Genomic DNA, 14375 nt, shown 5'->3' on the forward strand with positions numbered 1-14375 from the left:
GCTATTAGAGCGTGTAATAGAGATAATTAATTTGCATTGAACACCAAAATCCTGGTGTATTGTTATTTCACTATTTTATTTTATTTTTAATCTAATCATTCAGTTGTCAAAACAGCTATACGGATAGAAACAACAATTAGGTCAAATTGTTATCAGCTGAGAATAAAATCTATAGTCTCCATCTTTCTAACACTGTGACTCTGTGGACAGTAATGCAGTTGTCAAGCTGTCAGCCAGCTTCCCCACACTGAAAACATTTAGTGCACCTCACTGCAGTAATCACTGTTTACATCAAACCTGTCTGTATAAAGGTTTGGACATATACAACACTGATCAATAATCAATCATTTGTCATGTTGTAATCAGTCAAATTAATGGAAAAAATGTCTGTCATAGATGGGCACATAATAATCAGACAATAATAATCAATAATAATCAGACCCAAACAATATAACCCCCCCTAATAAAATTATGAATTATCTTGCATAAATAGGGTGTTGATTTTCTTTACTCATTTCAGGTATTACCAGCAAAGTAGTTGCATGTTATCATCTGGGAATTTACCCAGATTTATTTATTTATTTAGACAAAGATCATGACCCCCCCAAAGTTACGCACAAAGTTACGCAGATATAGATGGGATCCAGGAGATGATGTGAATAAGTGAATGAAGCTGGTTCTGAAATTACTTTAGGCTTCTAAAACTCAACTTAATATATTTTAAAATGAGTTTTTAAAGCAGCTGCAGAGAGCTGATTGTGTTTTGAAAATTTCATGTTAAAATTTCTTCACAAATTGAAATTCATTCATTAGATGATATCAAGCAACATTTTTGAAAGGTTCAGCATCTGAAATTCAGACTATGACACATATTTTCAGCTACAAAAAAACCTAAATCAGTCTCAGTGGGTTGACCCAGAACCCGTTTCGCCTGAAGCTGTCATAGGCTCCGTAATGGATCAGTAAGCCATGTCCACTTGCACAGCAGGATGGTATTTACAACGGTTCATCCACTAAAAACAATTCTGAAATAATTAAAACCTGTAAAAGCTTCAATTTCAATTTCTTATCTTTACAGTAAATCCATTAAACACTCAGCAAGCTGTCTTGTATTTTTTGAGTTGATATAAAATTATTATTCACAGAAACTGAGTAAAATGTTTGCTGGGGAAACTGGGAAACATTACAGAAGAGTTTGCTGCAAATGTCATCACACATTTTTATCCACTAATAAAAAAAAACTTTAATTAAAAATTGAGGTTATTGCATCCCATCAGTACATTAAATTTATACTAAATAATTACTGAAAAAATTAAAGTGTCATAAAACTGCAGCAAAATTTTTTTTATTGAACTAAAAAAAACTGACTCCAGAGCAGATCCTCCCAGGCTCTGTTGCTATCTGAGTAACTAATATCACAGGTCCATCAGAGAACTATCTTATATGTTTCTTCAGACTTTTAGCATCAGTTTCTGTCAGCAACATTTTATCAGGTTACAGTTTCCAGCTTCATCTAATGAAAATTCAAGGATGGTAAATGATGACAAATGATGAAAAAATACTAATCTTAAAAAAAAGATGACAGAGTGGTTCAAGGTGATTTTCTTTCCTCTTGTTTTTTTTAAGATAAATATCATGTTCAGCACTAACATGCTTCATATTCCTTAGTCCACTGAAATGAAATTGATTCTCTGTGCTTTATTTACCCGTTGCCATGGTGAATTTTGGTATCAGAGCTCCACTGATGATGGCCTTCGTTCTTTACTCACGCACAAGCTTAACTTAAGGTGAACAAACACAGAGTTGATTAAACTAAATCTGATTAGCTCTTCTGGAACCAAAATCTCAGAGTTGCTGATCACAGTTACTCAGCTCAGAGTTTGTTTTTAAACGCAGAGTTCGATGAACCTGCTTCCTGGAATAGAGCCCTGGGTTGTTAGCTAAAAGCCTTGAAGAAACAGTCTTTGTAAACAGTAAATTGTAAATAATTATACACATATGCACACAGTGAGCAGTTCAGTAGGAGTGAGAATCTCTTTCTGTTGAAATCCTTTTTCTTTTGTTTATTGCTTAGGAGTACAGGTTAAAGAATTGTCTACTGTTTGCCTTTTTATTTTGTTTTAGGGAACATTAGGAACAATAAGAAACTCCTGTTAGTCATTTTGGCATTGCTTACCTCTGAAGTGAATAAACTGCTGCTCAGCATCTTGAATTGTTATGTGCTGCAGGCTTTTTCTTGGGAGTGGTAGAGTCTCATGTTAGCTGCATGTTGGATGTCTAGTTTACCCCTAGGATGGGGACCTAACGAGCTTCAACCAAATGTGTTGCTGTGCATTATAGACAAGCATCTCTACTTTTAGTCTCATCTGTCCAGCTGTGCTGCCATGTTGCAGGATGCTTTCTGCTTGAAATAAGCCACGCTTGTTCAATGTTTCTCTAATTGTACTATGATGAACATGCCAACTGATGCCTGTGTAGTCTGAGACATAGCAAATTAAATCAAAATCCAATATAAAAAAATCTTCCACGGTATTTTTATGGGTTAGATTTTGTTCTTCATCTTAGTGCCTGGTGGAAACTCTCACTACCACATTAATTTGATAGTGGGAGTGATTTCTTGCTTACATTTTTATTTAAGGTAGTATATTCTTAATGAAATCCTACATGACTATTGTTCCCATCATCCCTTCCCTATTACTCGCATTCAGTTCTGAAAACCACCAGCCTCAGGCAAGCAGCGTATTTAAGTACAGCATGTCTGCAGAATCAGTTCCATTTTGCAGCGCAGTGCAGTGAATCCCATATAATTGATTTTTGTATTAGGCTGCCTGTATGCTAAAGAAAACAAAAACATTACAAGCTCATCATATTTGGCATGCATGTTGTTTCATTTTCAGTTTGCTTCCAGATGCTTAGTTTTGAAAGTAGTCATCAGCAAAGCAAATGCATTATGTCACAGCAGCAAATATTGCATAGTAGACAGTCAGCAGTGAAGTGTAACATATCAGAGACTTTCACTGCTCATCAAGACATTATTACAAATTATTCTGAGAGATCCATAAGACACAAATGGAAAAGAACAATATTTGGGAATCTATTAGAAGTCAACAGAGAAAGAGGCTTCAGCATACTCCTTTCATGCACTGAATTTGTGTGATGATCCTTATACAGATCTGCTCAGCAAGACATTAGGCAGCGGTAAACAACATACTTGTACATTGAATTAATCACACTATTCTCAACTCTTTGCAGAAACTGTTATTGAGATCAAGGAAAAAAAATACTACCACATAGCTATGTAGCTCGCAAGATATACTCACTTGAGAAGTCAATGGCAAAGCCAGACTTGGTGATGTAAAAATCAGTCTCAAACTGAATGGTGACGATGTTGAGAGTCGAGTGGATTCCTTCAGGCAGCAGTGAGCCACTAACTTCCTTCAGAGACATTTCATTCTCAGGAGGCCCATCCCAAACCTTCAGGATGTCATGGGATGCCTCTGTGTCGAATGCAAGAAACTGGAGGCTGAAAGAGGTGAACACAAAAGATTGTTGGCATAGTTTGGTTTTAGTTCACCGCAAGTCTCTGTCGCTGACCATATGCAAACTCTCTATTAGCTTACATATGGTTAGAATGAGTTAACATTAAATCAATTCTTGTATTCTCTTTTTGTACTGACGTAAATGAAGTTTGCATTCATCGTACACTGCAAATACAATGAAAACCCCTCAAGCTGGGGCACCAAATAGGTGTTGAACTTAGCAAGATTCAATTAATTCTAGAAACAATGTCCCTTTGCTTTTGGGCATTTTAGCTGAGATTTGCTATCATCAATCAACTTCTTCTAAAGTCAGAATTACACTATGAGACCACAGACTTATCTGCAATCTCATCAAGAGATGGCCCGAAGCAGCTCATCTCACAGAGAATGTGTGGTTGACTTTATGAAATCATATCATGTTTACTTCGACCTCTGAGCCCAAATCGGTTTTATTTCACAGTAATAGTGGGAGCTCTCAGCCAAAACAAAGGAAGAAAAAAAAAAGCTTCCATGTCCCAGTAATATTCCTCTGGGTGCTGTCACAGTGTCTACAAAGTCCCTCACACAATCATTCTTAATGGAGCTGCTGCAGGCCGTTTTTCTTGATGACATCTAACTTGAGAGGCGAATTCTTCATGTTCAAAATCTTAACTGCACATTACAACATCTCATGCAAACATTTTACGGATGTTTTCATCTTTAAGTCCTTTGAAGTCAGGGCAAGTTATCTGACCTCCATTAATTTATGAGGCATTTAAATCATCTCCCCACAGTTTAGTTCTAGGCAATTTCCTTGTATATATTTAAACTGCTGTTAAAATCCTTCTAACGTTAACACACATATAGTCCACTGGATGCTCTGCTTAGTTCATTTTAAATCATTTATTTTCTCTTTCACCATCCATTTCATGAATAATTTGCATTTTTAGACAAATCCCTGCACATCTTAATTAACAACAACTCGAAAATTATTAATACAAACGTTATTAATCATGTAGCACAATATAAAGAAAATAAACAAAATTACATTTATCCTAAATATGCAGTACATGCGTGCATATGTAGACATCGGAGTTACCTGACGATGTTGCCAGAATTGACCTCAATTGTCCAGGTACATCTCAGGTTGTTGTCATAGGGGAAGGGATAGCCAGGAGAAAGGATACGCCCAGTAGACTCACCCTTAAAACTGCCACCACACTCCGCTGCATGCGCACACACACAAACACACACAAACACACACAGAAATATTGAAGCACAAATACAAAACTTGCACAATACAAAATCAAGATTCTTCCACAGACAAAAAAATGTGCATAAGTTAAACACACACAAACACACACACCAACTAACAACTAGATGCCAGCTCACTGCAGCTCTGAGGGTACAATGTGCAAAAATTTAAGCTTAGCCACAGCGAACAATCCTAACAGGTAATGAGACTGTGGCTTCCTGTCTAAGCAGAGAAACTCAGACATACAAAACATGTTTGCTTCCTAACGAATCATTAATTTGGTTAAAAAGACTATAGAGGCCAGGCTACACTGTAGGAATGACACTGCTACAAACGTTAATAACTGAACGGATATCTTATCATCCAATCTACTTTGTCTCTTCCTTGGTTATTGTCGTGCTATCTATATTACATAATAAACGCCACTTAATTAATAGGAAAATTGCATTAGATCACTACATCGGTGGGCTATAATCAGTATCATTATGCCGGGCAGATGTAAAAGACCTTGATGGCAACGAGGATGTGGCTCTGGGGAAATGAATGGAAATGCCATTTCACCACAGCTCACTATTAATATTGATCTCTCAGTGACACAGCACGGTTATCCAGTTAATCAGTACATCTATTTATTTACTCATTGCGGTTGTATTAGACATATCACAATGGCATAAAGAAGAAATGCTCCAGCAGTGGAAAGCATTGGCATTAAAAGTGCAATTCTGCACACGTCCGGAATTTGTAAATCATCTTTTACCCTAATCCATCACTGCTAGACATCAAGGAACAGACACTGCTTCACAACACCTTCCAGACTTGAGCAGCGTGCAGGTAATAGCTTTATCATTTCTCTATCTTTCCGTCTCAGCATGTTCTGAATATGAAAGTACAGCCAGGACTGTGTTTTATGTCCAAGTCTCAATATGACAAAAAAAGATACGATAATTATTCCTTTACTTGTAGAAAAACGCAGATTAATTGCTAGGGGATTAAAACATTCGAATCAAACATTCGACAAAAGGGGTACGGCAACACAGCGAAAGCTCAATAGCAATCCTATACACTATAACACTATAGTGTTCGTAATCATTCCATACAGCCAGTTCTGCATCCAAAACACACACACAGATCAATTATTCACGAGAAAACATCAAAGCCATTTAAATTCTCTTACCAAATGACAAGCGGCGTATTTTCTTTCAGCAAAGTTCAATTAAGAACAAATCATGTTGGGATAAATCCTTTGGATTAACACCTAGCTGAGCAGTGGCTGTTCTGAATAATAATAAAAGCTACAAACAGCAGGGTCTCCATCCTCTGGACTATGACACATAGAATGGAGACCCCGCTGTTTGTAGCTTTTATTATTATTATTATCTTATTATCTATAACTAGACAGACAGAACAGAAAAAAATTCAGCATTCAGGCAAAAAGGATTACCTATACATGAAGGAAGAGGGTTGTCCCACGCTCTTCTTTCACCAGTCATGCACTTTAGCATGCCAAAGCCGTGCAGAGTGTAACCTTGGTCACAGCCAAACGTGATGGCACCTCCAGCAAAGTGACCCTGGTCACTGATTTTGAAGCCAAACTGTGGCACACCTGGATCGTCACAGTGGGACAGCTCAAAACCTAGACAAGAAAGAAGAAGAATGGCATAGGGTGGTGATAAGAACCAACACATTAATGTAACACAGTACTATGTAACAAAGTCTACTGTCATTTGATGAACCAGTACTCATTTATCTATACTCTAAAGAGGTATGGATTTAGCTTTGAGTATCGATTTCCCGTTGGGCACAGATGAGGGTTCATAGTCCTATTATATTACCAGCAATAAAAGATTTCCTTTGGACAGAGACCATAATTAGGCATTCGTAATTAAATGTTCAATTGAGTGTGGGCATTTGCTATGACTGAGAAACAGCCTATCCACTTGGAACGCTTGGGGAGAGGAAATTAAACAAGCCACAAACAAGAAAATGTGATAAATCTTTAGCTCAGCATGCTTGAATATGGCCTTCATATGTTGTTCCTCTCTTTTAGGTACTAAAGTGTTCCGCTATGCAGCAAGAGTGGCCGCACATAAACCCAGCAGTGCTGATTTATGGTCTCGTCTCACCGCGAGGTCCGTGCCCATGCCAGATGTTATGGTAGTATTACAAGTGTCATGCCCAGTATAAATCTCCAGCAGTTACCGCTCACATTTAGGAAATTACCTCAGCACTTTTGGAAGGAGTCATGAAAACATGATAAGATTTCATGTTCTGACAAGATTTAAACTGACCATATCCCACCTTCCCCTTGCCCCCTTGCTGCTCATACATCACTCAGTTCTCCTTACATTAAAAAAAAGCCCTTTTCATTTTGGCTCAAATGATTGCACTTGAGAGATACAGCTTACATTGTGCCATTTACCTTGTGTGCATCCATGGATAAGAAAAAATATCACAAATGAAATCCAATTATGTGATACTTAATTACGGGGTATTCTGTAACTCAAAAGGAAGCCTGTAATTAAGCCATTTCTTCACAACTAATTTAGATACAGATGGCAATTTATATAGCCATTGCAAATGAGCCCACATTCCTGATTAATGTACATTTTCTTTTTTTATTTTTGCAGATCTGTCAGGCTCCGAATCCTCAAACCCTTCACAACTAATGCCAAACCGAATCTTACAGCAAAACTGTTAAAACGTTTCTCTTATATCCATTACCAGTTGTACCTTGCACATTTGGCGCCATTATCATAGAGTGAAAGCTGAAGACATAGGAACTGTGAGTTATCAAAAAAAAACCCTTTTCATTATTATTATTTTCAAACCATTCAAAAGTTTAAAACTGATCAAAAGTGAAAACCAGAACTTCATCCTAACTACTCTCTTGAATTCTACATTAGAAAGCTTACTGGTAGACCAAAAGATTTCAGAGATCTCAATGAGCACACAATTGCAGGTGAAAGACAAAAACACTTTAAATTGGATGGCAAAATGCAGTGTCGCCAAAACATTCTCTCTTCACAGTAATAAATTAGAAATGGTTAGCAACAACACACAGTCAGCAAGCCAATTAGGGGGGAGAGAAAACCCCATCTATTATTGCCCCCCCTTACAGCAATGACCGAAACTTTTAACGCGCACATGCACTTGTGGATTTGTACACACACACCCTATGCAGTGCATGCAAATACAAACTGGCAACACACACAAACCGCAAACAGCAGCATAGTGACTTCAAACAGTCCTAACAATAATTCACCTGCTTTAACAAGGTACAGTTAGGCAAGCAAGGACGCTAATTGCAGAAGTGGAGAGCAAAATAAAAGAGAGAAAAAGGACTCACATGGAGAGAGACAGAGGTTGAGAAAGGACAGAAAGAAAAAAGCCAATTTTCCTGCTGGAGTGGAGCAGAAACACCATGCTGTGTTTAATGGATACCCTGACAGTGAAAGACACAGCGAAGCGGGGTGAGGGTCAATTAAAATTTTCTTTCAAATTCTGCTACTTCAAATGCCTGGCTCCCGAAGTGAGGCTAAATTCACTCATTTGGAAAAGCTTTAGGGCCCTCCTCCCCCAGGGAAATGAAATGTGACTTACTGTGGTATATGAGCCGGAAACCTGCAGCCGTCTTCTCGTGGTCAGAGAAGAACTCAAGCCACAGATAGTTGGAAGTGCTGGTAAGGGACAGACCTTGCATCAGCGTGCTCGTGTATGTGCCAAGCAGTGGCGCTGCCCCATCTTTACCGTCATACAGCTAATCGGAGACAGAAAGGAACACGAGGGAGTGTTTTGTTGCTTTGATTAAGAATTAAAAATTAATACTGAAGTAAGACAGCAACGATTAAAAAGAAGCTATTAGTGTCATATATCCGATTTTATATGACATCTCTATTGCCAAGCCAATGCCCTAAATAAAATGAGATAATGAAGAAAGGAGCATCCATAATTCATTCCATTGATCTGAGAGTATATCTGTAGAGCTTAGCTAACAAGGCTCGTGACAGATGGTCTGAAAGAATAACTTGTCTTTTTAATTAATACCATTTAAAAGTAGAAATACTTTAACAAATATTCACCAAATATTAAATGTTCTTTATTATTGAACTACTTATTTTCAGGCAGGCAGTTGACTCTTTCCACTGCTTTTCAAGGCTCTTAGAAACATGACTTTGAAATTGAATCTTTCTTTGATGTTGTGTTTATTTACTTGTTTATTATTTTATGAAAGAATGACTTTAAGTAGAAGCATGCTTCCCTGACTGATATCTGTGAAACAATAAAAAATGAAAAACAAAAGGCTCTGTGTTCTTTCCTTTGAAACGTTACAGAAGGGCTCTGTTTTGTTTTTCCATTTCTTAAAGGTAATCTACCTCTCTGAAAATGTTTTCCACTTTTGAGATATTCCCGAGATGACTGAGTACAAGAGACTATACAGCTGCATTACTAGATGGATACAGATACTAGTCCACAGTGCTTTGGACTAATAACAAAACATCTGCATCTAAAAAATATATATAAATAAATAGTGCACTCCAGCTGTGAGGTGGGAACAACACAGCCACTTTCATTACATGTGTGGTGCTTATCAAATCTGTTAATAATGCCCACGAGCAAATGCTGCTGATGCTGTCACGTGACCTTCAGACGTCTAAGACAAAACAATTCTGCATTTTTTTCCCATGCAATCCTTTTTTTTTGCAAATAATAAAAAGTATCAAGACCTTGCTTGCATACTTGAACATCAATTTTTAAAAATGACACAAAACTGAAGTTGCTTATCTACTTTGTGTCAGCAAAGATGAGCGACTGCTTTGCTTACCTTGAGAACATCACCTTGAGCAAGCTCAAAGGTGCTGGCAGTGATGTTGATGCCTTTTCCTGTTTGGACCTGAATGCTGTACACGCACTCGTGGCTGTTGTCATAGTTCATTGGATAGTTGGGGGACAAAAGAACTCCCTCATTGTTGGAGACTGTTGAACCGCACTCAGCTGCAAACAAAAAACCCCAACAACAGACACAATCAGCTACACAGCAATATGACCTGCTTAAACATATTAGGAATACATTCACGAAAATTAATAGACACCATAAAACTGGTTCATTAGCTTTTTCCTAACAAGATAAAAGTATATTTCACACATTCTACTTAAATGAGAAAGTGTACATCCCTTTTTATTACCTTACCTCGTGAAAATCATTTTTTAACTGAGACAGACACATTATGAAACATAGATTAGACTATTAAATAATTAATATTTAATGTAACAACATTCACTTGCCTTGCTGCCTGGGCTAAATAGCAGAAAATTGCTTAACCACAATTAACTTGTACAGAAAAAAAAGTCCAGACTTTCAAAGACAGGGACATCAGAACATGGCATTTATCATGCAACAAATGCACTGATACTTTTAGTCTGTAAGTCTGACACAAGACCAGGTCAATGTCAAAAACATGCTAGGTACACTATCACAATGACTAAATCCCTACAGTAACCTTTTGAAATGTGAATGTAACTGACCTGCCTTTAAGCCTTCATGAGTGAAAAGGACATCTCCCTAGATAGTTTAACCCAGCAGCTCACGTCAGTTAATCACAGGTCTATCCTTTTAACTGTAGTCTACTTACATAAATCCAATTCTGCTGGGTTCTTAAATGTCAAATAAGAAAGTTTACATCTGTGTTGAATACATTTTAAAAGCTGACACTGGCTAGTTGCATAAACACATACATAAACAAGAACGGAAACAGAATAAAAGCAGTTGACCACGTACCCACACACCTTGGCAGAGGGGCACTCCACATGCGGCGCCCACCTCCCAGGCACACGATCTCCCTCGCCCCCTGCAGACGATAGCCCGTATTGCAGTAGAACGACAAAGAGTCGCCAATGCCAAACTTGGAGCCCGTGTGCCAGCCGTACCGAGGCGTTCCAGGGTCCTCGCAAGGTTCAAGATCATACTCTGCAAATAAGACAACAAAAATTTATTACGAATCCTCTATCTATTGCTTCTTTTGAAAATAACTCCCAGTCTTCTTGTTTGCTTCCATCAAAAAAGACGACATGTTCAGGCAAAGCAGCACTGTAGTTTGTGGGGATTACCTGTCTTGCCCAAGGAATCTTCATCAGGCTGGGAAGCCAAACGTTTGATTCCAGGTTGTCGGGATAAAGAATGAGCTCTCTAAAAACTAGGCCACTCTCAGTGAAATATTTTTACACATGGGGCTGCTGGTGGCCTTATAATTTGAGAAAATGCAGCCCAGGAGTAGGAGGAAAAAGGTCTTACTCCCATCAGCATTTCTCTCACGGTCTGTATCTGGCAGTATGCAGAACTATACGGAGCCTATTGATTTCAGCACCGCAAAAACATTAAAGCAGCAATCAAGTGTAGGATGTAGAATGATGGCCTTGGCAGACGTTCATTAAAGGTCATAAAAGGTTAAAAAACGAATTCTAATAATGAACTATATAGATGCTAATTGCAGAGCATGAAAGAAGACAAAAATATATTCACAAATCACGTTTCATGAATATTCATGGATTCATAAGATATGTCTCACTTCAGTGAACAACAGGCAAACATTTAACCCGGATGCTCATGAAACAAGGCTTCTCTACCTTGCTATTCTCTCTCTGTGTCACTCTCCTCTCTCACTCTTTATCCGACCTTGTCTATGAGCCCTGCACACTCAGCATCACCATCTGTCTCATCTCCTTTCTGTCCCTTTATCTAGCTCTCTAAACCGTGTATCTACGGCTGTTTAATTCTCCATTTCTTACCATCGATATGGGGGGCCCATTATTTCTGTACACACCTCCTTCTCCTTCTGCCGTCTTCAGTCCTCGGGAGACTGGCCCACATGCAATGCTTTGATGATCATTCTCCTCACGATCAGACACCCTCTACCTGCATGACCCTGTTGTCTCTTAATTATCCTTCTCTGACTGACGCAGGCCTGAGGCATGGTCTGTCTTAAGCCTGCTGACCGACAAATCACTCCTTATGCTACTTTATGCACGCTTTAGAGAGGCTTAGTGCTTTTGATCTCATCAATGAAAGAACTGTCTCTTTCCACGTGCCTGTGACTGCTTTTCACTTTTGCTTTCTACCCCTCGTTTTAATTACCCTTAGTCCTCTTTTCTACCTCCTCCACACAACCCTCCATCCTCTGCTAAAACCTTTCCTGCCCTACCACGACTCCCACCTCCATTCCTTCTACAGACATAGCCCACATATGGACTCATACCTGAGAACGAAATGTTGAATCCCTGCAGCGATATGGAGAAGTCAGAAATAAAGCGTAGCTGGGCCTTGAAGTTCCCATACAGACCAGCATTAATTGGTGCAGGCCTCTCAGAGCCAGTCAGGCGAGCGAGTGGCTGAGCGAAGCTGCCGTTTTCTGTTATCAGAAGGTAGTCATGGTGATCCTCCAGGTGGAAGGAGTGAAAAGTGAATTGGACACCTTGGAGGAGAAAATAGGAAAGTCCAGTGATAGAGGTTTCCAGGAATATATAAAGAATAACTGAAAGGAACAGTGTCATTCATAAATTCATGGTAACATGCATATTTCATGTTCATACTGACTGACAGTACTGTGTAAAAGTCTTGAGCCACCCCCATTTCTTTAGAGTTTGCTAGGAAAATGGGAAATGGACTTGATGATTTATTGAAACATGCAAAGAAAAAAAAAAAAAAAACATTGGAAAGATAAAAATAGAGCTTGAATGTTTTTGATAGGTTTGTAGCTTGAACCTATTCGCTGGAACGTTGAAGACAATATAATTACACCGCAAGCAAGACACGAAGTAGGCAAAGTTCTTCATGTTTCTCGTGCACGGGAGAGAACCGGACAGACGCCGTTCCTTCGCTTGACCCCAGTTGCTCTCGACCGCTCCCCCGTAACACTGCTTTTTTATTGAGGTTACATGAATATGCATAGGTTCATTAACATATGACGTCTACATACAAACAAAGAGTACCGTGTGTGTGTGTGTGTTGCTGATCAAAGGGTCATATAACATAAAAGCACACAAGCAAACATCCTTGGTCAGGAAGAGGGTAGTCTCACCCTAGATAACACGGTGAGGAAGTCCAGCATTTAAAGCACTTAGACTAGAACAGACGTAGCTACGTTTATCCTACCATAAAACAATAAGACAAGGTACGACCTCTCTCGTGCTCCCAGAGTGCTCTCTAATACACACAAAGTTTGCAGACTATCACTACACAATTGATTATACACCTCTAAGAATATATGGTTAAATATTTCTAAGCATAAATGACAATCAACAATACAAAATCTAACAGTTTTCAACAAAGCCTGAACTCTATTAATCAGTATCATCAATAACAGTTCTGCAGGCTTCTGGAAGGTCATTCAGAGCTCTTCTTTGGATGTCAGGTGGATGAAAATCTGTTGCTCGGTTTCTGTTTTTATAATTCATCAGTTCTGTCAAGATCCCCAAGACCGCTGTCTGAAATGCAGCCCCATACAATGACCAAGCCTTCATCATGTTGTACAAATAGCTGAAGAAACTCACTGTTGACACTCACTGATGATTTGACCCAAACATTTCAAATTTGAATTCATTATTTCATACCTTTCGGACCTCTTGCTAGTCCAGTTTTTGTGTAATTTGGCATACCTGTGCAGTAAACAGTAGAGTGATTATCTAAAGATCTAGATGCATCTATCAGATTCTGCCAGGTCTTTGATGGATTTTTCCCCCCTTTTCTTTATGACATGAATTTCAGATATGGTATCTGTATCATGATTCAGTCAATTTCCAAAGAAAAAACTTTGAAAAATCTTCAGAAAAGGAGAACTGTTGCTCATTGGAGCACTGACTAATTGGATATAAAATATAAAATATAAAGAAACTAGTGGCCGTTCAAGACTCCTGCACAGTGCTGCATAAGGTTAAGAATTAATGTTGTTGTTTAAATTTAAGGAAATGGGCTAAATTTGAATGCAGTCACCTCAAAATGAACCTGGTAAAACAAAGACTTGTCTTCTAGCTTGCCAGTGAAAGATTTTCCCAAGAAAAGAGCATAACTAATGATTGACAGTCAATGAAGCAAACAGAATCTATAAATTGTGTTCAGGTTGGTGAAGATGATGTTTTCCATCAATAAAATGCAACTGAAATTTTAAGCAAGTAAACAAGGCCTATATAAACAGTATATTTCCATCTTATCACACTGTAACTCAGACCCAATAACAACATCTTCATTCTATCCATGATGGCCACTTGGCTGCTTTTCAGCACCATCAGTGATGGCATTTCAATGCCATCTGTTGAATCTGTTGGAATATGACTCTATAATGTCCTCCACAATGCTTGGCTCACTTAATAAAGAAAGCCCCAAATGGCTCTAGAATAAATAACAAAATGAAATGATTGATTGTCTTCTGTAAAACGCCAATTATATTACAGAGCATGAAGGAAAATGACCAATTAATCAAGAGCCAATCTTGTGAGGAGACTTTCTAATATTGTAATACAGTCTGTACACGTGCTGGTTAATAAAAAGTGGCTAGTTGCATAACTACTACCTCTGAAGTGGAATTTCTTGCTGATTGCCCAAAGGTAAAAGC

At 38.4% G+C, this 14375-nt stretch overlaps 1 protein-coding gene across 1 annotated transcript in view; it reads right to left on the reverse strand.

The window, feature by feature from the left end:
- Positions 1-14375, reverse strand: part of LOC102195523 (CUB and sushi domain-containing protein 3-like) — a 230622-nt gene that overhangs the window by 113714 nt on the left and 102533 nt on the right. Inside the window, exons 20-26 of the mRNA XM_005743207.1 lie at positions 12024-12239; positions 10550-10738; positions 9596-9765; positions 8374-8530; positions 6215-6406; positions 4618-4744; positions 3321-3523 (exon numbers count right to left, since the gene is read on the reverse strand). Coding sequence (XP_005743264.1) covers positions 3321-3523; positions 4618-4744; positions 6215-6406; positions 8374-8530; positions 9596-9765; positions 10550-10738; positions 12024-12239 — 1254 coding nt within the window. The remainder of the gene's footprint in view (positions 1-3320; positions 3524-4617; positions 4745-6214; positions 6407-8373; positions 8531-9595; positions 9766-10549; positions 10739-12023; positions 12240-14375) is intronic.

This window comes from Pundamilia nyererei, unplaced genomic scaffold (genome assembly GCF_000239375.1).
Source record: "Pundamilia nyererei isolate P.nyererei 1_Seehausen unplaced genomic scaffold, PunNye1.0 scaffold00128, whole genome shotgun sequence".
NCBI lineage: Eukaryota > Metazoa > Chordata > Actinopteri > Cichliformes > Cichlidae > Pundamilia > Pundamilia nyererei.